At 37.7% G+C, this 27,744-nt stretch overlaps 1 protein-coding gene across 1 annotated transcript; it reads left to right on the top strand.

The window, feature by feature from the left end:
• The first annotated feature begins 2,607 nt into the window (after window positions 1-2,607).
• On the top strand, window positions 2,608-26,001 carry LOC139935997 (uncharacterized). The gene is made up of 2 exons (XM_071930689.1): window positions 2,608-3,088; window positions 23,289-26,001. Exons 1-2 carry the CDS (start codon window positions 2,907-2,909, stop codon window positions 24,169-24,171), a joined length of 1,065 nt encoding a protein of 354 aa, XP_071786790.1. The 5' UTR covers window positions 2,608-2,906; the 3' UTR covers window positions 24,172-26,001.
• The last annotated feature ends 1,743 nt before the right edge of the window (window positions 26,002-27,744 follow it).

Genomic DNA, 27,744 nt, shown 5'->3' with positions numbered 1-27,744 from the left:
CATTGAGCTGCTTGAGCAAATACTGCTGAACATGTTTCTGCTATAGCAAAACTAACGTAGTATACCATGCAGTTACACTGTGATCATGGTAAAATGGTGTTTTAGCTGATATCCTTATCCTGGTAAGCATAAATCTTGTGTGCTTACTTAGCAACATTTTGTTGGAAACCAGTTACATTTTGTACGCGTAAACATTGAGTTTCAGTAACCTTATTCTGCGGGGAATTATTTTTGATAGCAACTTATTTTTTCCCCTTCAAATATTGTTCTTATGCAACAATTCAGACATCAATATTTTGTGTTGAGGACTGTTGCACACGGACTATAATCAGTAATGATCTTTCATAGAGAAACCTGTTTTTATTGGACCATGTACTTTGTCTTTATTTTTAATCATCCATCGTTGGTTTTCTTCTCGGTTTGTATTTTTGACACAACGGAAGTAAACGTAATCGCTCAAAACGAAAGCTAAACTAGGCTATGGGGTTAAAGTTTAGTCCACTATTGCCTCAACTAAACAAACGGAAACAGATAATAGAAATCTGCAAAATGTATTTGATTCGTTCGCGAGTTTCAAATAATAATGTGATTGTTGTTTGTGGGGCGTTTAACACAACAGACGACTGTTCTATCTGACGTGCTGATAAAGCTGATGACCGTGTATTTTTATGTATAATTAAACCATGCTCCGTGAACAAATTCCTTCCCCATGAAATACAATTTTCTTCTTCAGCAGTTAGTCCAAAATATTGAGTCCTTAACCCAATTTCATAAAGCTGTTAAGCAAAAAATACTGTTGGAAAAAATTCTTTGCTAAGCAGAAAGCCACAGCAACGCAAACTTAATGTAATTTGTGCTGTTAACCAGTGTATACTTAGCAATTATTGTTTGTGCTTAGAACAACTTTGTGCGCTTACAGGCTAGATGAAATTGGGTCCAGTGAACTAGAAAGAACTAGAAAGAACGGTGCAGACCACGAAAACTGTATCCGAACATTGTTCAATCTTGAAGTAGACTATTTTGATATGAACTAATAATTTGTTCTCTTCCTGTCTTCCTACAGTTTAGAAGTATTTTCTTGATGAAATGTCGAGGCTAATCCAGGAAACAATGAGGAGGATAGAGTGTTCCATCAGTTGTCCTAAATGAAGAAATGGGTAAGTCACAAATGGCCATTATTCGTTTTTATTCTCATAGTTTTGATCATTGCTATACAGAATAGACATGACTGTCCACAAAGGCAAATACATATTAGCCAGCAACTAAGCTGTGTATAAACAACCCAGAGTGGTTATTTTCGACATCACATTTCTATTTTTACATTGCATGCTGGAATTCACTGAAAACGGGGCGGGGTGCCGTTTCGCAATGAAAGGGGATTTTACACAAAATATTGTGTAACCTCATTTTGGACTTGATAACGCCCTCTGTTGTTTAGGCTAAACTTTTGTTTTTCAAGAACTACGTTTGGGAAATGTTTCTTTGTTTCGTGTCCCAAATGTAATGAACAATACTTATTATAGACTGCTTTGTAAAGTTGATACTTTGCCGAACATAATTAATAATCAGTATTTATAAAGAAAATTGTATACATTTTAATTTTATCTTCCTTGCCAAAAAAATGTGTTGAGCTAAAGGCAGTGGACACTATTGGTAATTACTCAAAATAATTATTATCATAAAACCAACCCTAACGAGTAATGGGGAGAGGTTGATAGTATAAAACATTGTGAGAAACGGCTCCCTCTGAAGTGACGTTGTTTTCGAGAAAGAAGTATTTTTCCACAGCACACAAGTTTGTGTGACAAGTTTTTTCTTCTTCTTCATTATTATCTCGCAACTCCGGCGACCAATTATTGAGCTCAAATTTTCACTGGTTTGATATTTTAGGCATATGTTGAGGTACACCAAGTGAGAAGAAAGGTCTTTGACAATTACCAATAGTGTCCATTAACGGGTACAGGGTACCCACTTAGAAACAATACACTCTGAAATTCTTTGCTTATAAACCTTTCTTCCCGCAAAGCGAAATGATGTGGTCAGTAACTAGACTGTTTGTTGGGTACCCTGACTTCACCATTAGTTCTTTATCGAAGCATAAACGAGGTAACACTGACAACTGTCATCTCAGCCTCTGTTTGGTTTACATTGAACTGAATGCGAGATAATGGCTGAACTGTGAATAGGTCTATTCATGAATTGGGCAGTCATTGCACCCTCTCTCGACTCCAAATTCTTCCCCATACTTTATCGTTAACACATTCAAGTGATGCCATGATAAAAAGCATATAAGTTTCTAGAACACTGATTTGACTGTAGTGATCGCAAATTGAACCCACTTGCTTGGTGACTAACATATCCGCCATTCATACGTAACCCATTTACGATCCCAGTAAAATATACCCATTCAATTTCATCACAGTGTGCAAGACTTTTGTTTTTAATCAGCGCATGTGTGTGGTGAAGGGGAGAAGGTACTGTACCTATTCCCTGTTGCGATGAGCTGAGTGATGAAACAGTCGTCGTGTGTCCGTGGTGAATGGCAATAGTGCGCACAAACTGTTCCATCCGCAACAAAGAGCAGAGTAGTATTGGGTATGCGTGGAGATAACTAGTGTGTGAAACAAGCACGTGTGGCCACAATACGTGCGTGGTGTATTGGAAGTTGTCAAACATTGAACCCGTACGGGCTTTCGGTGTGTGAGGCATCTGTCGTCCGTTTTTAGACCCGCATCTCCGCTCTGCATCCCCCGGCATTACGTCCTCTCCACACAACCTGGGCTCGGACTGATAAAAATATAATAAAAAACCCCACCTCGAGGTTTCAAGAACTACACCTCATTCTCCCACCGGGAGGAGGCCTATATTTGTTTAGGGGGTTGTAGTTTTTTATTTTTTGCCACAAGATGGATGGCGAATTGGGAATTTTCGAGGCGTTGTTTGTAGCGTCGATAACGGTGAATGTTTGTGCATGGATGCAGTTCGGTGTGTACGCCGTGATGGACAGGCTAGTCGCCCGGGAGACGCAGACTAGACTTACCCGGTTCCGTCTTGCTCACAAACACAATGCAGCTTTCATGAGGAATTTGTAAGTATACATTCTCTGAATTCTAAAACCTCAGCAGAAACACCCTCATTTTATTTAAATTACCGCACCGCACCCCTAACTTACATCAAAAATTTAAAGGCAGGGCGTACATTTGTAATAACCCCAAAAATTAATATCCATACAAATTGCATGGCAATGAGCACTGGAGAACTGTTGATATTACTTTAAATCATTATCATAAACGACCCCTTTGAAGTAAAGTAGTTTCGGACAAAGAGGTAATTTTTCACTTAAATATTTCAATCTGTGAACGGCTTCAGGCAGGCGTCTGATACTGATAGCACATTCTGTTTAACTATAAGGTTATTTTGTTTCATTACATATTCTGCAACTTCAAAGACCAAATGAACTCATTTACACAGGTTCGATAATTTCCGCATAATGTGCGGATACACCAATGAGGGGTTGTACTGCACTGGTCTATAGTGGCAATATTACCAACAGTATACCCTGCCTTTAAAACGGATAATTAAATTAATATGGATTATTATTAATAACCCTTCTTTGTTCTGAGCTGTATTATTATTGGTGATTAGATTTAGTTATAGAATTGTAGATTAGATTAATCTGGTGTGTAATACTCTGGGTCGGAACGTGTAACCCTTTATTCGCTTTAATTACATATTTTAGCTAATTCCTAACACTTTATCAAATGTTAAAACGTACAAGTTTACGTATAAATATTTCTAGATTGGGTTTGTTTCTAGATTGTTTTCAAATACACTCCAAGGGCCAGTATTATGCGCAGAAAAATACAACTATATGTCACAAATTAATTGCCAACGTCTGTCGATGAGGTTTGCATTTGCTCGACGATACCAGTTAGGCTTACCCAGACCAGGCAAAGGTTGTCATGTAAGAAACAGTTTTGGGATTGGTTTGTATGTTAGGCTTATTCCAGTTGCCTGGCCGTGCAACTTTTTAAAGCATTGTGCAAAAATCATAACTTTGTTGTAGGGTTTATACCTGATTTGTTCTACTGGTGCTGTTGTTGACGGCAGTCTACCCACACAGCCGCAAAGTTCCCTTTGTTAAAACTAAGATTAAGAACAAACCCCACGGTTTATTAATAACTACAAACTATTAGAACGACGTCTTGTTCCCTTTTCCTGACATGTCAAGTCCAAAAATAGGAAAGACTAATCCAGATCATTTCGTCGTCAAAGGGGGAATCCCGCGATCTTCAGCCGCGGGTTATACAGAACTAATATTGTGCAAACTTGGGAATTTCAAAAATGTCAGCGATGTTTATTATGCAAAGGGCTATCCTACGTATTCGTATCGGGCTGCTGGCAACCAATCTTAGTTAGTGCCGTATAGATACAGAACCCGTTTGCGTATATAACTGTACAGTTTTATAATATTTTGCGAACTGCAACTATGGAGATAGAAATATGAATTTGAATTTATTACCCGAAGGCCATATTTTATTATAACAAATCCCAAGTTTTTGTTTCGATGGTGAAACTTAAAATTCAAAACCAAATCTAAATCGAGGACTTCGGATTTTCTCCCTTTGTTTTGGGTTTTAGTTTTTCACGAAGTCTCCATTGGTTTGTACACACAATCAAAGCGAGAATTTACTCTGTGCTTTTAGACCATAATGTTTCAATGTGCATGTAGACTTATTCACACACAAAGAGATACTATCTCTTCTATTAACTAAATTGGCATGTATTTAAAATGGTGCACTGGAAGAAACCTATAATAGTATGTCCCCAAAATTTACTTTGGATCATCAGTTGTAGGGTGTTTAAAAATGCTATATCGAAAGGAAAAACCCTTTGTCTGACAACGTTGTCTGCATCGATAAATGTGGCAAATTAAATTGTATTTCTCAGAAGTCTCCCCAGGCTGTGCGAACTCTCCACTCTTGCAAACATTTTGGGGGGAAAAACCCACAAACCTGACCTTTCATAAAGTCTGCATGCTCAGAACTATATAAGGTCCTTATATAGTGAAATGTGTATTTCGCAAAACTGCTTTTGCATATTTGGAGCTCCTGGTAAATGGAGTTTATTGAGCAAGAGTGGTCTTCAAAGTATTTGCCTGGAAAAAAATATTATTCGCATTCTATAAATTAAACATTAATTTGTTGTCTTCTTCAAATGTTATGTACGCATTTCCTCCTATGAATGCCCTTTTGACGAAAGTATTAATGTGACTGCATTGTGCATTGTCGCTATACGTTTATTACAGAGATTTACTGACAGTAATTGGGTCACATAGAAGAATAACCCTCAATTGATGAGGACCGTGCCATTTCCCTGTCCGAGTTCTCGAAGATAATGGCTTTGCAATATGGTGTAAATTGTGCCAATTAGGATGTGATATTCAAAGCGTTGTCTTCATTTTACTTTTATAAAATCAAGTATTAGATAAAACAAACCAACAATGGGTTGCGTTGTGTTGTGTTTAGTTGCCTGGTCTGGCTTGCATTAAATGTTGCCATCTGGATAATAATTTTTTTATACAAAATATGTTATCAGTTTAGTTTCACATGATTAAGGTTTCTTCTCAGAGTTGTTGAATAATGATCAATAGACTTCAGTCAGTACCATCATGACTGGTTAAAGACACTGATGGGCACTATTGGTAGTTGTCAAATACCAGTATTCTCACTTGGTGTACCACAACATATACATAAAATAACACACATGTGGAAAATTGGACTCAATTGGTCATTGAAGTTGCAAGATAATTATGAAAGAAAAAACACCATTGTTGTACAAAATAGTGTGAATCTTTATACAGTGAAAATGTTGACATATTAAAAACATTAAAAGTGAAAACAGACAAGGACTATAGATAGGCCTATACACACAAAAATCATGTCAAAACATACAAACAGCGTTGTTGTTTTTACTTTAGACGTGGCAACTTAGTGCAATTTAATTTTGAAATAAATTATAAGCAAGGCTATAACATGAATTGACTTTTCTAAATGCCAATAATGTTGTTGAACCTTTAAATCTATATCTAGCCTGTTATAATATGCTTAAAGGGCCCAATGCAAACTACTTGAAGTTGAAACTGTTCCTTTAAATCAAAGCCAAGTGCTTTTAAGAAAAAAAGTTCGGACGGGACACACCCATAAATCTGTGACTTAAATAAATTTCCCCCCCCTTCACTTTTACATACATTTTTTTTCTTACGAAGGATCTAGGGTAGGCTTCTTTGTCTGGCGTGAATGAACAAGTTTCTGTAGCCGGTTGTAACGCGCTGCAGCCCCCCATGGGAATAGAGGCGAGGCACACACCCTAGCACGATATACCATATACTTACCCGTAAAAAAAACTCCCCTTGCCCGCGTGTGGACAAAACGTGTGCATTTCGATTTGACTGACTAGACGTATTGCTTACGATGACCTAAGTTCATGTGAAATAATTTGTTAATGTCCTGGAACAGTTGTAAAGGGCTGGGAGGCGTTTTGGAAATTGTTGACCCTCTTGCGAAGTTGTGACAATGAAAATGGTTTGGCTATCTAGTTCCACTTTTTCACTTTCCTGTGTTGGGGACGAATGCATTTTTTTTTATATATAACAGAAAGTCCTGAATTTTGCAATCAAGGTTAAACTTCGGCTGTCATCAGTTAAGGAAGTTGTTGTAAGATTGCGTTTGAAAGTGAATATGGGACTGTTTGTATACATTAAACAATAAGAATGAACTTTAAACTGTCACATTGTCTCTAGAAACAAGGTGACTTAACTTTCTTGTTTAAAGGCAGTGGACACTATTGGTAATTACTCAAAATAATTATTAGCATGAAACCTCCCTTGGTAATGAGTAATGGGGAGAGGTTGATAGTATAAAACATTGTGAGAATCGGCTCCCTCTGAAGTAATGTAGTTTTCGAGAAAGAAGTAATTTTCCACGAATTTGATTTCGAGACCTAAAGTTTAGAATTTGAGGTCTCGAAATCAAGCATCTGAAAGCACACAACGTCGTGTGACAATGGTGTTTTTTCTTTCACTATTATCTCGTAACTTCGACGACCAATTGAGCTCAAATGTTCACAGGTTTGTTATTTTATGCATATGTTGATGTACACCAAGTGAGAAGACTGGTCTTTGACAATTACCAACAGTGTCCAGTGTCCATTTGGTTATGACCCTGAAAATTAATAGCATTAACAAGTTGGAATAAAGCTGTACAGCAGCTCTGGATAGTATAATGCATTGTGAGAAACTTCACTTTTTATCCTCAAACGTAAGTCTGAGAAGCATTACGGACAGTAACATTTCTAAGATTGTGTATTCCAATAGACCGTATTGAATTACCGTTTTTTTTTTCGCTTTGAAAGTCGTCATCTTGTCCGTATGCGCATCCAAATTCTACCTGCGTGGAGATAACAGCACCAGATTTTTAGCAATTAAACCCCCCCCCAAAAAAAAAACCCCCAAAACAAAAAAACAAAAACAAAACCCCCCAAAAAGCCCAAACCGCTGCCACCATTCGAAATGACTTTTTTTCTATGGTACACTAGAATTGAAACGTATACCATTTGGCGTAGAAGTTTGTAACTCACTTTGATCAAAGACTCTTTTAGGAGAAGGTACGATTGTGTCTTTAGTGATCGTTTTGTGATTTGCACGAAGGACAATTTTGACCAGTTGAGGGGGAAAAAGGTATAAAATCAAATAGCCGTGATAATTTGAGTGGTGTATTGAAAACCGATTTTTTATTAAAGTTTCTTAAAAGATTTTTGATCGAAGTGTTTGACCCCAACTTGAAAAAAAAAAACTACATCTGCACTTGCTTGAATTTTTGTACTCATACGTAATGGTGTTATGTATCTTTCATTTTCTTACTTTCGATGTATTTAGTAATATATCCCCAGTTTTTGACAGTTGTGTTTTACGGTGGTAACACAATCTTCATGAGAAGTAGATATGTCCACGGGGACTTCTCGTTATAAAGTAAGCTGATATGATTGTGGATTGGGCAAGGAGGGTGTAATATTGTACGGTAAAGTTTCGAAACTCAATTATGATAATAATATGTTTTTCCGGTAACTTTAATAATGGACCTCCAGAATCGCTCGCCTTTTCATTGCTATAGTTGATTTGATGTGTGATACATGTGAGCTGGGTGAGTTTAGCCCCTTTTCACACGAGAATAATTTAGCGAGGGTCCCTTGCTACCATGTGATGATTAAAGAGGATTGATAACATTGTTTGCTTGTCTTTGACCTGGTTGAAACGTCAGGCCATTACCAATTTGGGGTTTATGGCATTTTGTTTGATATTATATACCAGCCAAAATTGGTCGGTGAGTTAGTCATTATTTTGATGAAGGAAAGAATGCATTTCATCTTTTGTATTACAAACAAATGTTATTGTGTTGCGAAGTGTTCAAGCAGTTTGCAACGGAGCAGATTAACTTTGTTCCACTTTTGTCTTCGTGTGTGACTTGTTTTGAAAACAACTTGTTGTGCTCCAGTGTATATAGAAGGCAATTTGGGGGGGGGGGTGAAAGACTTTTTGTACGACCTCAACATGTGGGTTAGAAATCGAGGCAACAAGTTATTGTTTCAGTTTGAAATTTATCATTGCTGATGATCTAGAAAGCCATTCAGCGAATCCTTGACATGCAGATTAAAAGTATGACACATGTTTATATCGATGGGAGCAACACAAATAATTGTGAAATAATTATTAAAAAAAAGTAATGTTTCACTGGTACCTTTTTTCATTAAGTAGATTTTGCACGGCACAGTTTTCAAAAGCACAAGAAATAGATATGTAATACTCGAAAACATAATATGAAACGAGGATGTGAAGAAACGAATTCTGCTTCAAAACAATAAAGAACTTCCAACCTTTATAAACCAAGTAGAATAGTTTTAAATTACCTTGAACTAGAAAACCAAAACCACAGAAAACTTATCACAACAGTATTATCTATTGGGATGAATTTGGGGACAAACTGTTAAATATTGCCATCATGAACTCCCCGTTTCAAGGCTGTACGCAGAAATCACATGCCAAACATGTTCAGCAAAGACCTTCCTAGATTGCTAAGCAAAGATGACTGCTGCTAAGAAAGAGATCTGCGTATTATGTTATGGACCTATACCGGTATATAGGATATGACATTGGTCTGATATTGTGTGATTTAGTAGTTCACGGATGTGAACACGACATGACCGGGACTGATAACAACAACGGTAACTAACAACTTGTTTGTGTTAGCCACAAAATAAAGATATGATTTATACAATTGGTCTGAACAATTGTCCCGAAAAACATTTCTGTCTGAAAATACGTAAGTGGTTAGTGTTTCCATACGATTATAATTCGAAATCGACAATTTCTGTGAACTGTTATTGGTGTCCATTTCATTATATTAGGAGCAGATTCACTGTTATCTAAGATCAAAGGACTCATCAAAAACATTCAAAAGAGGCCCTGCCATACAGATAATAAACAAATACAAATTTTACACAATGTTCTACTCTTCAGTATAAAGGCCCTGCAACAAAGTTGCCACCATTTTATTTTATCAATCTTGTATAGGCCTTCCCATTGACCTATTTAAATCTTAAGCCAAGCTCTACCGCGAGCTGTCAGTCACCATGAAAGCTACCACCCCCCCCCCCCCTCTATTCGAAAGTTTCCAGAAATCTGGTTTCCCTCCCTCTGCCCAGATCCAGGCAAAGGAAACCAGATAAGTTCTTAATGACCATTTCATGCGGGTTAATTAGATGGCCATCTAATATCTGCATTGCACGGCTCGTTAGCGCACTTCCGCCATGTTGCGTTATCTCTGGATGGGGGACTCTTCCTGTATTGTAAAGTTGCCCTTTTATACCCATGTTTCCAAGATTGGATACAATAAAGCCACTCTCAAAATTGTCCACATGCCCACTCAATTTCTGCCCCAACATCACCACAACACAACAAAGACAGATTTTAAATAAAGGGACGCATACGATTTGTAAAGTCTATTAGATTCCAAAGTTCATGAATACTCATTAACTTGAACAAAGAACAAATGTGTTTGTCAGTTCAAGGACTAGCATCTGGTCATCAACATAATATTTGGTCAATCTTTCGATCGTTGTTTAGGTCTGATGAAAGAGAATTATGCTTCAAGTTTTCTTGAACTATGGGAGTGATTATTACACCACATTTTCTTAAGTTATAGGTTGTTGGCTCTGAAAATATTGGCCCTTGGTGTATTAATCTGTATATTATTTCGACTGGTGCAATATGTTGAGTCTCCTGGCGACGACTGGTAGAGCACACTGATCGAAGTATCTACATTCTCTCGCAAAATGAAATACTAAAAAACATAATATTATTTTTTTTATTTTTTTTTTATGGGGGAATGGTTCGCTAGATAGGTTCGAACAAAGAACTCATGTTTTTGGTTTCTAAAACATCGGGACAAAGGAAACGCGACTTTGGGTTTTTAGAATCGATTCGCCACCTGCCCTACGCTTCGTTTAGCCGGGTCCTTTGTGTGTGTTGTCCCTTCAATTAGGGTGGTGCTTCGTAGGGCTATTACTATATTGATGACTGTTGTTTGTCACTGATAACTGTGTGAAAAATTGCACTTCGTTATGATTAATGGTATGGAACTTAATGTGTACCAGAGAATAATTTTTAGAATGTGTAAGCGTATGGTATAACACCAGCTGCTGAAGGACTGGGCTCCATTTTTTAAATAGCAACCAAATTTCCGCAGCAAAATATTTTGATGGAATATTTTGTGTAAATATTGAGTAGCAATATTGTGATGAAACCAACTTCGAGTTGAAACCAACGGTTCTTTTCAGAACCACCCCAAGTCATTAGAGATAGTCATTACATGGAGGCTCGGCATGGGGTTACCGCAAACCTTTCTATACAGCAATATTGTGGGTTTTCTTTAAATGCAGTGGACACTGTTGGTAATTACTCGAAATAATTATTAGCATAAAACCTCACTTGGAAACGAGTAATGGGGAGAGGTTGATGGTATAAAACATTGTGAGAAACGGCTCACTCTGAAGTGACATATTTTTTGAGAAAGAAGTAATTTCCCACGAATTTGATTTCGAGACCTCAAGTTTAGAACTTGAGGTCTCGAAATCAAGCATCTGAAAGCACACAACTTCGTGTGACAAGGGTGTTTTTTCTTTCATTATTATCTCGCAACTTCGACGACCGATTGAGCTCCGGTTGGTTATTTTATGTATATGTTGGGATACACCAAGTGAGAAGACTGGTCTTTGACAATTACCAATAGTGTCCACCGTCTTCAACAGCTGAACACACTATTTTACTGATAACTGTGTGCAGCATTGCACTTCGTTATGATTAATGGTATGAAACTAAATAGACAGAGAACGATTTGATTGTAAATGTAAGCGTGTGGGTATAAGACCAGCTGCTAAAGGACTGGGCTCCATTTATTAAATAGCAACAACTGATGCTTACCAGTTATGCTTTACAAAGCAAAATATTTGGACTAAACATTTTTTTGTACACACTACATAATATGAAATTTTTAACTGATTGGTAGTATAAAGAGTTCATACAAATCTACGGGTACACGAATTGTCAATTCTTAATACTTAGCACAGCATACTTGCTTACGAAGCTATGGAAGTGGATGCCTTGAATTTGCCACACAGAATGCCGAAATGCCACACAGCTATCAGTTCTGGCTCTGGTACATCACTCATATCTTGCTTAGCAGAGCAATTTGCTGAGCAGTAACTTCTGCTGAGCAGCTTTCTGAAACTGGTCCCAAATCACCTGACACCGAGAGTTGGTCTGTTCCCCGTAACGATGTCAACACAAAGTCTGAGTGATCTTTGGGAGTTTGAGACCCTCGTGCGTCACTGTCGTGGTCCAGCCAGTAACCAGCTAGGACCAATCCATCTTCCAAGAAAGGTCTATTCTGGGAAGGGTCTCGTGAATGATTTGTTTTGTGCATGGAAGGTCAGTGAACAGGTCCAAAAGTTTGAGGTGCGTTTTTGGTGAAAATGCAAAACATAAATAAGTATCAAGTTGTTGTTAAAGTAAACTGCATGCTTCATATTTAGACGGTGACATAATCCATTTTCCTAAAACCTTCTGACTCGGCCTCCTTTGTCAAGTTCTCCGTATACTTACGACTTATCGACTAGGCCTATACGCGTGGATTCTCCATGCACAATGGCGCTTGACTATTTTCGGCTCTATGCTTCAGTCCATTAATGCTTAGAAAAGATGACAAGAAAATGAAACAAAAAAAAAACACACATTTTTTTTGTACGAATGGACAATTGTGAATGGAATGTTGACTAACTATTGTTCAAAGTCCTTTTGACTTTTTAATGTTCAAACTATACACAAGTTTTTGTCACAAACCGCAGATTCTTAGAACTTGACTTTTGACCTATTCGTGCAACTTTCAAGTATGTTCGTCTAGCCTGAGTGATTATGATAATTGGAGTTTACCTTATTGCTGGTTACCTGTTGGCCCTGCGGGGACCAGTGAATCATATGATAATCAATTCAAATACGATTGCTATGTATTTCCGAACATCCAACAAAGAATATCTGATCAAGAATCAACCCCAACCCAGCAAATTTTTACAGAAAAGACTTCCAAACTGTATGTAGATATTTTAAATTCACTCAAGGTGAATATACTCAAAGCCACTGGACACTATTGGTAAATGTCAAAGACCAGTCTTCTCACTTGCTGTATCTCAACATATGCATAAAATAACAAACCTGTGCAAATTTTAGCTTAATTGGTTGTCGGATCGGAGTTGCGAGATAACTATGAAAGAAAAAACACCCATGTCACACGAAGTTGTGTGCTTTCAGATGCTTGGTTTCGAGACCTCAAGTTCTAAACTTGAGGTCTCAAAATCAAATTCGTGGAAACTTACTTCTTTCTCGAAAACTACTCCACTTCAGAGGGAGCTGTTTCTCACAATGTTTTATACTACCAACCTCTCCCCATTACTTGTTACCAAGTAAGGTTTATGCTAATAATTATTTTGAGTAATTACCAATAGTGTCCACTGCCTTTAAAGCCATTGGACCCTTTCGGTACAGAAAACAAAAAAGTTCACAGATTTACAAATAACTTACAGGGTTTACAGAAGGTAGTGGTGAAATACTTCTCGTGAAATATTATTCCATGAAATGCTTTACTTTTTGAGAAAACAGTAAAACAATATCAATTCTCTTTAACGAGAATTACCGATTTATTTTAAACACATGTCATGACACGGCAAAACGTGCGGAAACAAGGGTGGGATTTCCCGTTATTTTCTCCCGACTCCGATTACCGATTGAGCCTAAATTTTCACAGGTTTGTTATTTTATATAGAAGTTGTGATACATGAAGTGTGGGCCTTGGACAATACTGTTTACCGAAAGGGTCCAATGGCTTTAATGATGGGTTATTCAATTAATTTTTTTTGCATCACCACTTACAAGTAAAAAGTTATGATTGTTTAAAAACATTCAATTTGAAGACTGACTTCAAAAACAATTAATTACATTTAAAAGCCACTGGACACTATTGGTAATTGTCAAAGGCCAGTCTTCTCACTTGGTGTATCTCAACATAATGCATAATAAAAAAACTGTGAACACTTGAGCTCAATCGGTCGTCGAAGTTGCGAGATATTAATGTAAGAAAAAACACCCTTGTCGCACCACGGTCACACGAAGTTGTGTGCTTTCTTTCAGATGCTTGATTTCGAGACCTCAAATTCTAAATATGAGGTCTCGAAATCAAATTCGTGGAAAAATACTTCTTTCTCGAAAATTACACTTCAGAGGGAGCCGTTTCTCACAATGTTTTATACTATCAACCTCTCCCCATTACTCGTAATCAAGAAAGGTTTTGTGATAATAATTGTTTTGAGTAATTACCAATAGTGTCCACTACCCTTAAAATACACAAATTAAGACTACATAAGAACAACTTTGTTGTGTACACTCTTTCCCAAAACAGTTCCGTAAATCGGCTCTATAAAATAATTCATTTCTAACCGTTGGGATACGTTTTAATTCGAGTGGTATGTTGCAATGAAAGTCTCTCTAGATTTTAAATACTATTTAATTAAGTACTGGTAAGTATACTGTAATGTTTGTTCCTTATAACGTGACCCGTTTGGGTTGAGACCGCTTGATAACAGAGTGTTATCTCAGTTATCCTTGTCACAAGACACAGTTTGCATAGAAGAATGACATCAGAAAATTGACACTCCAGAAAAGTAATGACGTAAAGGCCCTACCATTTTTTTTTCTGTACAAAAATAAATAATACGTCGTCACGATTTTTTTTGTTGGTTTGTTGGAGTATTTGTTTGATGGTTGGTTGGTTGGTTTGGTGGGTAGTTGGTTTTGTTTGTTTCGTCTTGTGAAAAAAAAAAATGAAACACAAAGAACGCCATTTTAATTACATCTGGGTCGAGAATGAGATCACCTGGTAAATCTATTTTGCGACTTTGCAAAAAAAAAAATTTTTTTTTCATTCTTTCTTTAAGTAGTTTGTTTGGTATTCTCTGTAAAAAGTTTTGAATAGTGAATTGTTTTATGTTTTGAGGCAACTAAAAGTTCCAGTTGAAAAAGTAAAAAAAAAAATCCTCTTGTTTAGAAATTTTGTTTGGATATGTTGTAACGATAGGTATTTTTTATATATTTTTATTCATATTTCGAATTCGGTCATATTTGTTTTCAACGATGAGGGCGTTCAAATTGTGTTTCTTTAGTCTATGTAACTCAATCCCCTTTAAAGGAACTGTGAGTTCATCTGAGGTTAAACACTGACTGTGTAGACACACTTTCCCAATTGAAGTCGTCTCTTTTTCTTCCTCCAGGGTGATCTACCTCTGAGTGAGTCTTTTATTTTATTTAAAGTCCCCTTCCCATGCGTGGTGGCAACGAACTCTCTTAGGCCTACTTTCCACCTTGTAGGATCTGGGCGCAATTTCATAGAGCTGCTAAGCACACAAATTTGCCTAGTATGACATTTCTTCCTTGATAAAAACAGGATTACCAACCAAATTTCCATTTGTTGCATATTGCTTGTTACTGGTATTCAGCTGTTGTTTGCTTATCCTGAAATTCACGTGAAAATTTGGTTGGTATTCCTGTTTTTTTTTATCAAGGAAGAAATTTCATGCTAAAGCAAATTTTAGTGCTTAGCAGCTTTCATGAAATTGGGCCCTGTTCAGTTGGTTTCAAGGAACTAAGCAACATTTGGTGTCACAATATTGTATTGAAATGCTCAGAAAGAAAAGTTAACTACTATAAAGTAACACACTTATTTGTAATGTAGGGAGACCGCCAACATGGGGCTATACAGCTCAGTTGGTATAGAGCGCCATGTTAATCCGGAGTACGTTAATTCCGGGGTCAGTGGTTCAACTCCTACTCCATCCAGTCTATTTTTGGGGGTCGAACCCAAACTTAAATTGATGCATAACAAAAATTGACAAAATTGTTGGGCTATTTACTGCCCTGCTGATAAACATATTTAAACAATGGGAGGAAAGACATGCATACCAAACAGCACCTCATTGTCTTTATTATTGTGATAAACATCTTGTCATGGGGATTGTTTCCCGTCTCATATCGCCAGTCGTGAAAGTGCAAAGAATAACACAAACTTCTTGCTTACCTATGGGGTTTTCCCGGAGCTGGTACAGCGTATGTGTGTGTGTGTGTTTTATACAAGACATCACTTAGTCAGGCAGATAATATGGCTTTAAATGGAAGATATACGTTTGGTAACCACTCCTAAAGGCAGTGGACACTATTGGTAATTACTCAAAATAATTATCATCATAAAACCTTTCTTGATTACCAGTAATGGGGCGAGTTTGACAGTATAAAACATTGTGAGAAACAGCTCCCTCTGAAGTGACGTAGTTTTCGAGAAAGAAGTAATTTTCCACAAATTTGATTTCGAGACCTCAAGTTTAGAATTTGAGGTATCGAAATCAAACATCTGAAAGCACACAACTCCTATGACGAGGGTGTTTTTTCTTTTATTATTATCTCGCAACTTCGACGACCGATTGAGCTAAAAATGTTCACAGGTTTGTTATTTTATGCATATGTTGAGGTACACCAACTGTGAAGACTTGTCTTTGACAACTACCAATAGTGTCAAATGTCTTTAAAATGATTGGAAATACAATTGGTTGGAAGTCTTCATCAGGTTTTGATTAGTATAAAGCATTTTGCGAAATACATTTCACTGTAGTTTTTATGCCCTTAAATTCCAATGCATCTGAGAAGAGTCACTGTCGGTAATGTTTCTCAGATTGTATATTGGTGATTAATCACCCTGAGTGGACATAATATTCGCTACAGATTTTTGGTGATATATAAAAAAGGGACATTTTGAAATAAAATGTTCTCATGTTATTTGTATTGTATATAATCCATCTAAAATCGAACGGTTCCAAAAAATAAAGGGTATACTTTGTCTTTAAAGGGAAGGTACACGTTTGGTAATTACTAAAAACAAATATTAACTTAAAAAACTGATTTGGTAACGAGCATTGGAGAGCTGTTGATAGTATAAACCATTGTAGGAAGCGGCTCCCTCTGAAGTAATGTAGTTTTTGAGAAAGAGGTAATTTCTCACTAAAATAATAAAATACTTCTAGCTAGAAGTATTTTATTCCTATCTGAAAGCACACAACAAGGGTGTTGTTTCTTTCATCATTTTCTCGCAACTCCGATGACCGATTGAGCCCAAATTTTCACAGGCTCGTTATTTTATGCTTATGATGGGATACACCAAATGAGAACACTGGTCTTTGACAATTACCAAATATGACAGTGCCTTTAATTAGTTGTATTTTCGTCGCGCAATGCGCTATAATGTAGAAGACGTAGCTGCATGGAGACATCAGCAGGTTGATATGGTGTAAATTGGAGAAGGCTATGTGGCCAAGATTGATGGGCAATGGGAACCCTTGATGTACAACATCCTTCACGGGTTAGCCTGATATAAATCGTATCCTTCCGTCTCTACTCCCAGCCTCCTTAAAGTCCCCCTAAGTATTTGGTTGACGGTCAGGTCAGAAAACCTCCTCTGATGTTGAGCCTCGGATAAACCTCAAAAAGGGGAAAGGTTATTGCGAGCGTTCAATCTTTGGAGAGAGGAGACTTTGGGAGACGTTTCTTTTAAAGTTTTAAAGGTGATGCAGTTGTTATACAGAGAAACTTTACATTCCTAGTCCACACATATAGCGTAGATTTTGTACGGTACCTGGGCCCAATTTTATGCTTACTGTGCGATTACCATTTCATAGCGCTGCTAACCGTAAGCACACGAAAAGGCATGCTAACCTTCCGGTGCTTACTGCACAAACATAAATGGCGTCACAATGCAAATTCATGGTGAACGCGCAATATGGCTGCCCAATGTTCTTGCTAACCTGTGAAATACCCTTGCACCTTAGCAATTTTGTTGTGCTACAGTAAGCACGAACATTTTCTTTATAAAAACTTTAAGCAGTGCTATGAAATTTGGCCCAGATGTGAGCCGTTTTTTGTGAAATCGGCAAAAGACTCGGCGTCGGATTCTTTCATTGATAAGGCGGGGTACAATAACTGGTGAGAGTCAATAAATTAAAGCTGTCTACAAGCTATGCCAAAAATGCTATTAATGTGGAAGTTTTTTGTGAGCACAAAATACGTTCCACCTTTTTTTGTTCGGTAATAATTGAGCATCAATCATTGATCCATCAAGAGGTGCCGCCGTACCACTAGGTACCAGCGCTTTGTTGTAACTCACATAAGCTTGTACTGAACTCAGTTTTAAGGGAAGGTACACGTTTGGTAATTACTCAAAACAAATATTGCCTTAAAAACTGACTTGGTAACGAGCATTGGGGAGCTGCTGATAGTATAAAACATTGTGGGAAAAGACTCCCTCCGAACTTAGTAACGAAGTTTTTGAGAAAGAGGTAATTTCTCACTAAAATATTAAAAGACTTCCAAAGTTTTTTATTCCTATCGGAAAGGACACAAATTCGTCCAACAAGGGTGCTTTTTCTTTCATCCTTTTCTCGCAACTTCGATGACCAATTGGACCCAAATTTTCACAGGCTTGTTTATTTATGCTTATAATGGGATACACCAAGTTAGTGAGATCACTGGTCTTTGACAATTACCAAATGTGTTCAGTGCTTTTAAGTGCAATGGATTTGGTTATCTACCGTCGGGGTGAATGGTAAATCATTGTCACCGATGCTTGTTTGAGCTTGTATCAGTCTTTTTCGGAAGACAGTCAGATAATTTTTGGTGGATTTTTTTGTAACAGCATGGAGGTTTTAGTATAAAACGGGCTTTTTAATGATATTTGTTTTTCTGATTTCAAACCTAAAATAACTACATGTATACAAATCCGTTTTTCTCGGAGTAAACCAGCCACAACAATTCAAACGTAGTGCAATTTTGACTGGTACAACATGTTTCTGCTAAGCGATATTATTCTGTGCTTAGCAAGTTTGTGTGCTTACATGCTGTTTGAAAGTGGGCCCAGTGTGCATGACCAACATGGCCGGCGATGTGTTTTTCCCTTTAAAAATGTATCATGAAAGTATGAGGGTTGCTTGGTGCTAAAACGCCAGTCGTGTATGAACTGAGAAAAGGGAAGTTTGCGGTGTATATAGCGGCCCCCATGGAGGATACACGTACGCAATCTATGGTCTCCTTCGGGCAGTGGAAGAGGGGAGGGGAGTTTGGGGAAGGGGGAGAGAGAGAGAACAGTGATGAGTAATCGAGATTGAGCCGGTGGCGGTGGAGGTCACGGCATACTGACACAGTTTGGAAAAACAAGCAAAGATAGGAATAACAAAAACAAGGTGGTGTTTTGCACGCGAGGCTGTTTAAGGTATTTTTTTTTAATTTGAGATTTATCTTTATTTTTGATGTAATATTGAAATGTGCTTACTTTGTTTTTAGTCTTCGCTCCAGTTTTGTGTTGGGTGCCCGTTGCACACATTTTTGATTTCACTAAAAGTTGGGGGAGATTGAATTGGGGGGGGGGGGGGGGTTGGATTGGGACACCACTAGGGAACATTGAGGGGACATAGCACATTAATAGCTTGTATGCGGATCCGTTTTCACAGCTGTTTATTTTCCGAATGTTTGGCTGGGGTTTTAAGGGTGTGTGATAAGTGAGGGATATAAGGTGCGCGTTTACTCAAAACAACTCTTGCAGTGCAGTGATTATTGTCCGGTACCGCGTGTGTAAAATTGAAACATTAGGGAGGTTCAGCTGTACGTTACGCGAGCAAAAACGTGAACGTGGAAGTCAGAAATGTTTAATGTAAAAATCTCACGTTTTAAAGCATACGTGAAGTTACCATTTCTCACGTCAGGTATGTACGTACTTGCAGACGTCATACGTGAGCATGAAATGAGCCCAAAGTGGTGACGTCACCTAGAAACGACACAAATTTCTGACGTTCACGTTTTTGCGAGCGTAACGTGCGGGTAAACCTCCCGACCAGTATCATCATACGTACACGAGGCTTCCGACGTGATAGCAGTTGCATATAGGAAAGCGGGTGTATAGTTTCGGTGAACATTTTGAAAACTGAGTGTTGGTAGACAATTTCTCAAACATGACTTCGGATGGAAAGAGTCTCTTTTACATTTTGGTTTCTTGCCAAGTTTATTAGAAACATAACGAACTACTGTCTTCATTTCGAAGTTTGGGTTCTCTTGTGGGCTGCACACGGGTCTTCTGTTACCGTACTCCGTGAGTTTTTGTCCCATGGGTGTTTGGTCCTCCACGCCCCGTGCCTTGTAATGAATTGCCGGCGGAGGTGTTATGGCTGACAGTCGGAAGTACCGTCACAATGGGTACCACACCTTGGGGGCTGACGGTCGCGTGCAAGCCCCTCTCTCTCTCTCTCTCTCTCTCTCGGGACTGTTGCTAAAAAATAATACACAATATCTTTGTTGTTTGAATTTAAGTGCATACTGGTTAAAGGCACTGGGGTGGATTTCACAAAGGTAGTCCTAACGTAGGACTAGTCCTAGGCAATGCTAAGAGATAGGACCAGTCCTAAGTTAGGATGAGTTACTGGTCCTAACTTGGGACCAGTCCTATCTCCTAGCATTGCCTATAGGACTGGTCCTAAGTTAGGACTACCTTTGTGAAATCCACCCCTAGACACTTTTGGCAATAATTGTCAAAGACAAGTGTTCTCACTTTGTGTATCCCAACATTAAGCATAACATAACAAATCTGTGAAACTTTGGACTCAATTTGTCATCGAACTTGCAAGAGAATAGTGAAAGAAAAACGCCATTATTGCACAAACATTTTTGCTTTTAGATGACTTGGAAGTGTTGAAAGACTTCAGGCTTAAAGCCGTTTATTATTTGAGTAAGAAATTAGTACATCTGTCTCAAAAACCACGTTACTTCAGAGGGAGCCATTTCTCACCATATTTATTATATAATCAACAATTCTCCATACTCGTTACCACCTAACAACCATGCTAACAATCATTTTGAGTAATTACCAATATTGTCCAGTTGCTTTAAGTATGGTCCGGTTTGAAAGAACACAGTTTAGTTCCGTTCCTGGAGATGAACGTAAAAACTTTGGTGCTGGAAACTTTTATTGACTGGGAATATTCAACTTTGGTTTTTCTAAAAACCTCGTAAAAGTTGGTTCTTTTGAAACAAAATTACCAATTTTTTGTTAAACATTGGTCCATCAAACTGGATGGAAATGTTTGGTCTGTTCTTGTGTCTTGGAATTAGCTTTGGTTTTGGACAAATTGAGTTTGACATTGGATTTACTATCAAAAAGACAATTTTGAAATCTAAAAGGGAATAGAAGGTTTCATGAATGTCCTCGGACTCATCAAATATTGTATTTGAGTTTGTTTGTTTTTGATTGTTGTCTTAAGGAATGTGCAATAGTTGAGGAAAAGTTCATGTTTACCAATCGGATTAATATCATGTTTACCTCTGAGTCTCATGACTGGTAGGCTATCCCCAAGTCTCATGACTGGAAATTCCAACAAGTCTCATGACATGGTTATCGTGTCTTTGTATTACGAAATATAAAGCTCAAACAAAGTAAACACAATCCTCAACAAATAATGAGCAAAGATAATGATGGGCAAACGACTCGGCCACAGGAAATTCAAAACTTCCGATCGCTTTTTATTTAAATGAGAATAAGTTGCTGAAACAAAAAGAGTGAAAGGGGGACATTATTTTATGTATCTTTCAATAAACATAACAATGATGTAATCAACTTGAAAATGTGCTCTATATTATTGGAACTGTTGTTGTGTTTATAATATAGACTTAAACCGCTCATGTATTCATGACATTTACAAAGTAACAAATTCACACGACAATGTGTCTGTGGTGAGCGTGTTTACTATTTTTGTCACGTTGTCATTGTCCCGTGGGCCGTGTTGCATTGACCGGACGGACGGGGTCGGTAACAAATATCTTAAATATGTATTACATTTTTGTAAAACTAGTTTATACCCATATCGGACAACAAAACTCTTTTGGAAAATAACACACGAAGCGTACTTCCCATGACGTCACAGCGAACTTTGATCTCAACTATACATTCATTCATCAGGCTTATCGACGGCTGTTTTATGTATGAATTCGAAATAAGATGCTAACATTTTTGCCGGCACGATTTATAATACCAAGTTTAATCTAAATTAATGTACCGGGCATGATGGTGAAATAAATCCAGCCAATGAAACTAATTATTCCTTGACATTTTGTCGTATAATGATGCATTTCCTAATTAAAAATAAAATAAAAATGTTGTTTTTTTCTTTCTATCCTCGGATCAATTATCCTTGACACGATAGGCCAACTTATAATTATTGTTGTAATCTAGTTTTGTTATGATGTGCCATGCCTCCAAATGGTATGTTATTCCAAGGTGTGACACATTTTGTTTAATTAATTAACATTATCTCAAAAGGCAACCGAATTGTTATGACTCATTTAGGGGTTGGTTCTGTTTGGGTATTATATGGGCCCTTTATACCAGCCCATTGTCATAAATATAAGGGCAGCTTAACGACAAAGCTTAATAATTTTATGCTCAGCAAAAAAAGCAAAGTAGGAAACCAGTCATAATTGTACATGTTGAAGGTTTTTGTATTAGTAGGGCCTATGTGGTAAAACGTACACGAAGTTCCTTAATACCAGGTGTGAAACAAAACAATCTAAACCACTAAAATTACACACTGGTCTAAATATTTACAATGCAAAAGTTTTATAAAGTTAGAAGATAGCTATTTTAAACACAATAAACCTGCAGTAAACAAATTGCCATGCACAAATATCATATCCTGCACAATGCATAATTTGTTTTTCTGTTAAAACGGTCTTACTGCATGTGCTATATTACTGAATTTGTCGTGCATACGAAAAACACTCTTAGATGATAATTTTATAGATGTGGTGTTTTACACGCATTTCCTTTTTTTTTTTTTTTTACATCATTGTACAGATTGCATTTGTTCTTTTCCTTGTCACTTATGTACCAAACATTCTCCTTAGACTTCAGACACAAAGTCACTTGATCTTCAGTCATAATTTCATATCGGTTGTCTAAATGAGATACATTCTCCATAATGTATAGCCAATATTCAAAAAGATTGCACTGCCACAATCCAGGATGCGTTTATTCATCATTGCACAGTTGTTTACCGTAAACACGATGTATGGATAGCATGGTAATGCATACAATGCAGCTGGATCCATGAGCCTTTTCCCCCACGGGGGTGCTTCGTTAAAAAAATAAACATTTTTTTCGATCTCGCAAACTTACTTTGCGTTTTCGAAACAACGACCTGGGACGAAGCCCGGTAAGGAAAGCAGGCGCTTTTTTGATACATGACGGAGTCCAAGCCCAAAATCATAAGCCTGGTTTGGAAAACGCTTGATCTTGAAGGGTTGGTCTTCCCACCCAAAAGCGCCAATAATTCTCAGAAACTTTAGTGTCGTAATAATATTTTGAGGGGGGCGCCCAGGTTATTTCGCCATACAAAACTCTCGGGGAATTCCCGTCTTGTGAACGATGACCTCATCGCGATCCCAGAGCGTTTATTGTTAGACAAGGCCCTAACTTGTTGTTTGTGGTATGAATTTCTTTTGCTTTTATTGAAATATTCTCAACCATTTTCGTGTCTCTATTTTACAGTTACGTGGATGCAGTTATCTTCACGTGTCTTCCTGTTGCAACTTTTGTTCTGGCGTTCACCACGAGGGCCTTGGATTCGCCGTTTGTTGCCAACTACCCCGCAGAACTCCGGGTGCTCTTCAGTGTCCTGTCCGGTGTCTTAATTTTCTTGCTCTTTCGGTGTTGTCTGGTCGCCAAGAACGACCCCATCAAGTACATGAACATCATCATATACATCGTGTCATTGGCTACCGCCGTCACGGTGCTTCTTACCGGGGAAGATGTCACCATCGGCCTGGTCCTAGCGATCTCCATGGGTGATATATTCCTCTTAAACGTTAGCAAGTTCGTCCAGGTGACGCGGATACAGAGTGTCCGGTGCCAGCGGATCGTGATGTTACTGTCGATCTACGCGTGTATTGTCTTCCGTGCATTCCTGCCTCTAGCCTGTATTTCCATATCGCTGATCAACGGGAAACCGTTCGACATGAGCTACCAGTCTATCTTCATATTCTTTGTTGGGATCCTCTTCTTCGGTGCCATGAACACATGGCAGGTGAACTCCGGGATCTCCCAGCTCTGTCGACGGAAGACAGAGACCGTCATCGAGGTCCCGTACCGGACATTCGGCGATGACTCCGTCCCTAAACCCGAGGACATCGCCGTAGCTAGCTCCTCCATCGAAATGCCGCCCTCATACAATGAGGTATGCAGCAGCAACTCGTACTTGCCAGTCAGCCTTCCACCATCGGCTGACACCCATAACGAAACAGCGCCATCTGTTGTTATCACCATGAACAATGAACTGCTCGTCATTGATGCGCAGATGTTAGCTCAGGACGCCACCCAAATAGAAGCTGCCCCTAAACCAGAAACAACCTCAGACACTGCAGCGTTAATATGAACACAGCACTAAATAACATGTAATGAAAGAGACAATGGAATTGTCCCTAGCAATTAATTTATAAAGTTTGTTTAACTTTATTAATAAAGAGATGTTAAATGAGTGCGTTGGGGATAAAGAATAATTGTTACCCATACACTGACGATTAATAAGCATTGTACACTTAAAGGCAGTTGACACTATCAGTAATCACTCAAAATTAATTGTTAGCATAAAAACTTACTTGTTAACGATCAATTTAGAGCTGTTGTTATTACAAAACATTGTGAGAAACGGCTCCCTCTGAAGTAACGTAGTTTTTTGAGAAAGAAGTAATTTTTCACTGAAATTATTTCGAGACCTCACTTCGACGACCACTTGAGTTCAAACTTTCACAGTTTTTTTTAAATTTTGTGCATAATGTTGCATAATGTTGTGATACACCAAGTGGTCTTTGACAATGACCGAAGTTGTCCATTGCATTTAAGAAGACACACTCACATCATTGCGAAATGAGTGTAATGTAACAGTTTAAAGGCACTTCATTCGACGTGTACATGACATTAATTTGTATAGTGTGTAACAAATAACAGAGTAATTACCAATGGTATTCATTGCCGCCTTTAATTCAAGCTAATATTGTTTTCTTTTTCGGGGGGGGGGGGGGGGGAAAGTGGGTGCAGAAGAAGATCTGTGACCCTGTACCCTTTTGATTTTTTATCACACTTACGATAGTGTGAAACGAAGAATTACGAAACTGTCAACATGTTTCATTTTATATCGTCTACTTTTACAGTAGAACACAAAGTTCGAAATGTGGCGATCTTTTGTGTGTGTGTGGTGACCAGTTGTTTCTTATACCGGTCCCACAAAACCGTAGAGGTATTTATTTATTTGCTTATTATTAAATACAAGTTAAAATCAAGTTTGGGCTGGTCGCTCAGTTACGTTTGTTTTCCCCGAAGTCCGAATTTTTAGGTTTCAATATTTGAGTTTACTAAATTGGAAAGTTTCCAAAAAGTGCATTAATGTTTTCGGTTATTGTTTTTGTCCTTAACTATGTACTTATGTCCCCATTGGGGGCGTTATGGTTGTAGGTTTTTATCACGCAGAGTTGTTGTTGTGTGAAGACCGTTCTGTTTTTAAAGTTGTTTTAACAAGGTGTTTAAGATGTTAGAGATTTTGTTTATGCATCCAAATCTTGCTGTTTTTGTAAAGAAATGACTAAAATAAAATCAAAATGTTAAATTATAACATTTGTGTACTTTTTTATGTGAAACAATAATTGATAATAAATCTATGCAATTGATTATTCAGAATGTGATAAAGTGTCGATGGACTTATTTTTTGTCATAAAATGTTTCCATCGATTCAATTCCAACAATAAGGGAATCGTTTTAGTGATCTACTGGTCAAAATAATGCACAGAGGTATTTATTTGTTTTGTTTGTTAAATTATAGCAATTAATTGTAACAAGTTGTTCATTTGTGTTTGTTTCCCGGAGCCCGAATTTTCAGGTTAACAATTTTGAGTTAAACTCAATTTAAAAGTTGCTGAATGTGCATTAATGTTTTCGTTTGATGGTTCTGCCAACAAGGGTTATTTAATAATATTTTTGACTTTACCATGTACTTAAGGTTGCCGTTGAGAGCGTTTATGGTTGTAGGTATTTATCACGCAGATCTGTTATGTGCAAAGACCGATCTGTTTCTTTTAAGTTGAATAACAAATAATTTAAAATTGAGAGCTTCTGTTTTGCTTCAAATTCTTGCTGAAATGATTTAAATTAAATCAAATTACATGTGTACTTTGTTCTTGTGAAACATTTAATAATAAATCTATGCAATTGATTATTCAGACTACAAAATTGTCGATCGAGGTGTATGTGTACTCGTTTTCCCCCAATAAAATGTTTCCATTGATTCTCCTTCCTTTGACATCAATCTAACCCGTCGATCTCATCCAAGCTGTGAGACAGACTTCATTATCTTTGAGGGATATTTTAATAACCCAGAGCGTCAGAATTTCAACTGTCAAATAAACCATAAACCAGTACGAATTAATTATATAGTTTGATCACAAACTTGTGTCGACTCCATTCACGCAAGTGATGTTTGCAAAACTTTGGACCAATAAACACCGACTCAAATCAACTTTGGTGAACAGTTGAGGGCGCCCTCACAACCGGCTATATTTCACTGGTGCACTGTTGCCTTTCGCACCAAAGCTGTCTTAACAAACGCATACCAAGGAACACATGTGTGTGCGTGAGTGTTCGGTAGAAGTCGTCTGCAAAGTTGACTAAATTTTCCAGATGGAAAACCTCTTTATTTTCATTGGTAAGTCAAGTACATTGGTCGAAATTGTAAATTCATAATCAACTGGAAAGTAGGGAGGATTGAGGCTTGAACGGATCTTCGAACGTGCTGTCTTTCAAATGTTAATTGTGTTTTAGTTTTAGTGTGAAGACTGCACTTGAATTTCAAACTTTTGGCGCAAACACACACATTCAAGTTAACTGTGTGCCGTGCGCCAAAAGTTTGATAACAGACTTGTCTGTTGAATAGTTGCATATAATCCCTCTCACATTATTAGAGAGTTTTATTTTTTTAATTTTTGGGGGGGAAGGGGGGGGGGGGTGACTCAAACACTAGATAGTATGGGGGTTGTACAGGTTATGTAACTAATGTGTCAGGAATCTTTGCTTTGCAACTACTAATAATACTTTATAAATAGCAAAATTGCTGTTAGTGTTACAAACTAGTGTTACTGGTACCGAAATAAAAATGGTTGGGCTAGTAAAGTGCAAGTGGAGGAGTCCGCCATAATTACACAAGTGTAGTAGTAGTACGTAGTACTACCACTACCCACCAGCCTACTCCTAGAAACTATAAGGCTCCTCTGTGAGCCTTATAGGGGTCACATATTTAGGGTAGGCTGCATAATGAGAAGTCAAAAGACTGGGATGCGGCAGGAAAAAAAAGTGAGTACTGAGTAGAAAACTGCCTTTTTTGAAGAAATTATTGAGCGTAACTCAACAAAAGGAAAGTACAAGCTTTATGAATGTATATTGAGTAGGATGGGGAATGCTTTAGGTGTGAATTACACAGGAAACTTCAGTTCTGGCTGGCTAACAGTCGCGAAACTTTCACCCATCAAACCTGATTTGAAAAACGTATAGCGTTAAAAAAGCCATAAATATGTGACCCCTATAAGGCTCACAGGGGAGCCTTATAGTTTCTAGAAGTACCACCAGCCATGCCATGGTACTAACTATTACACTACATCAAAGAAAGAAACTCACACCAAACTGATCTCTTATTTGTGCATTTTTAAAATATTTGTTCAAATATAATATTTGTTTTTTTAAGAACTAAAGCCTACAAACTCTGTTGCAAAAAGTTCTTACTCAGCCTTCCTTGGCGACAATCAGTGACAATCCCTTTTCAATTATTTCAGCTTGAATTTGAACTGTCATTTGAGTCTGCAGCAAACGTATGCAGCAATGCATCTTTGGAATACAAAATTAGTCGCAACTGGTGTCAATATCACAAATAATTGGGGTGCTACTCTAGTCGAGCAGTGAATTTCAC

The sequence above is a fragment of the Asterias amurensis genome, chromosome 4 (assembly GCF_032118995.1).
Source record: "Asterias amurensis chromosome 4, ASM3211899v1".
Lineage (NCBI taxonomy): Eukaryota > Metazoa > Echinodermata > Asteroidea > Forcipulatida > Asteriidae > Asterias > Asterias amurensis.
The sequence above is the reverse complement of the archived record's forward strand: the minus strand, read 5'-3'. Positions and strand labels throughout refer to the sequence as shown.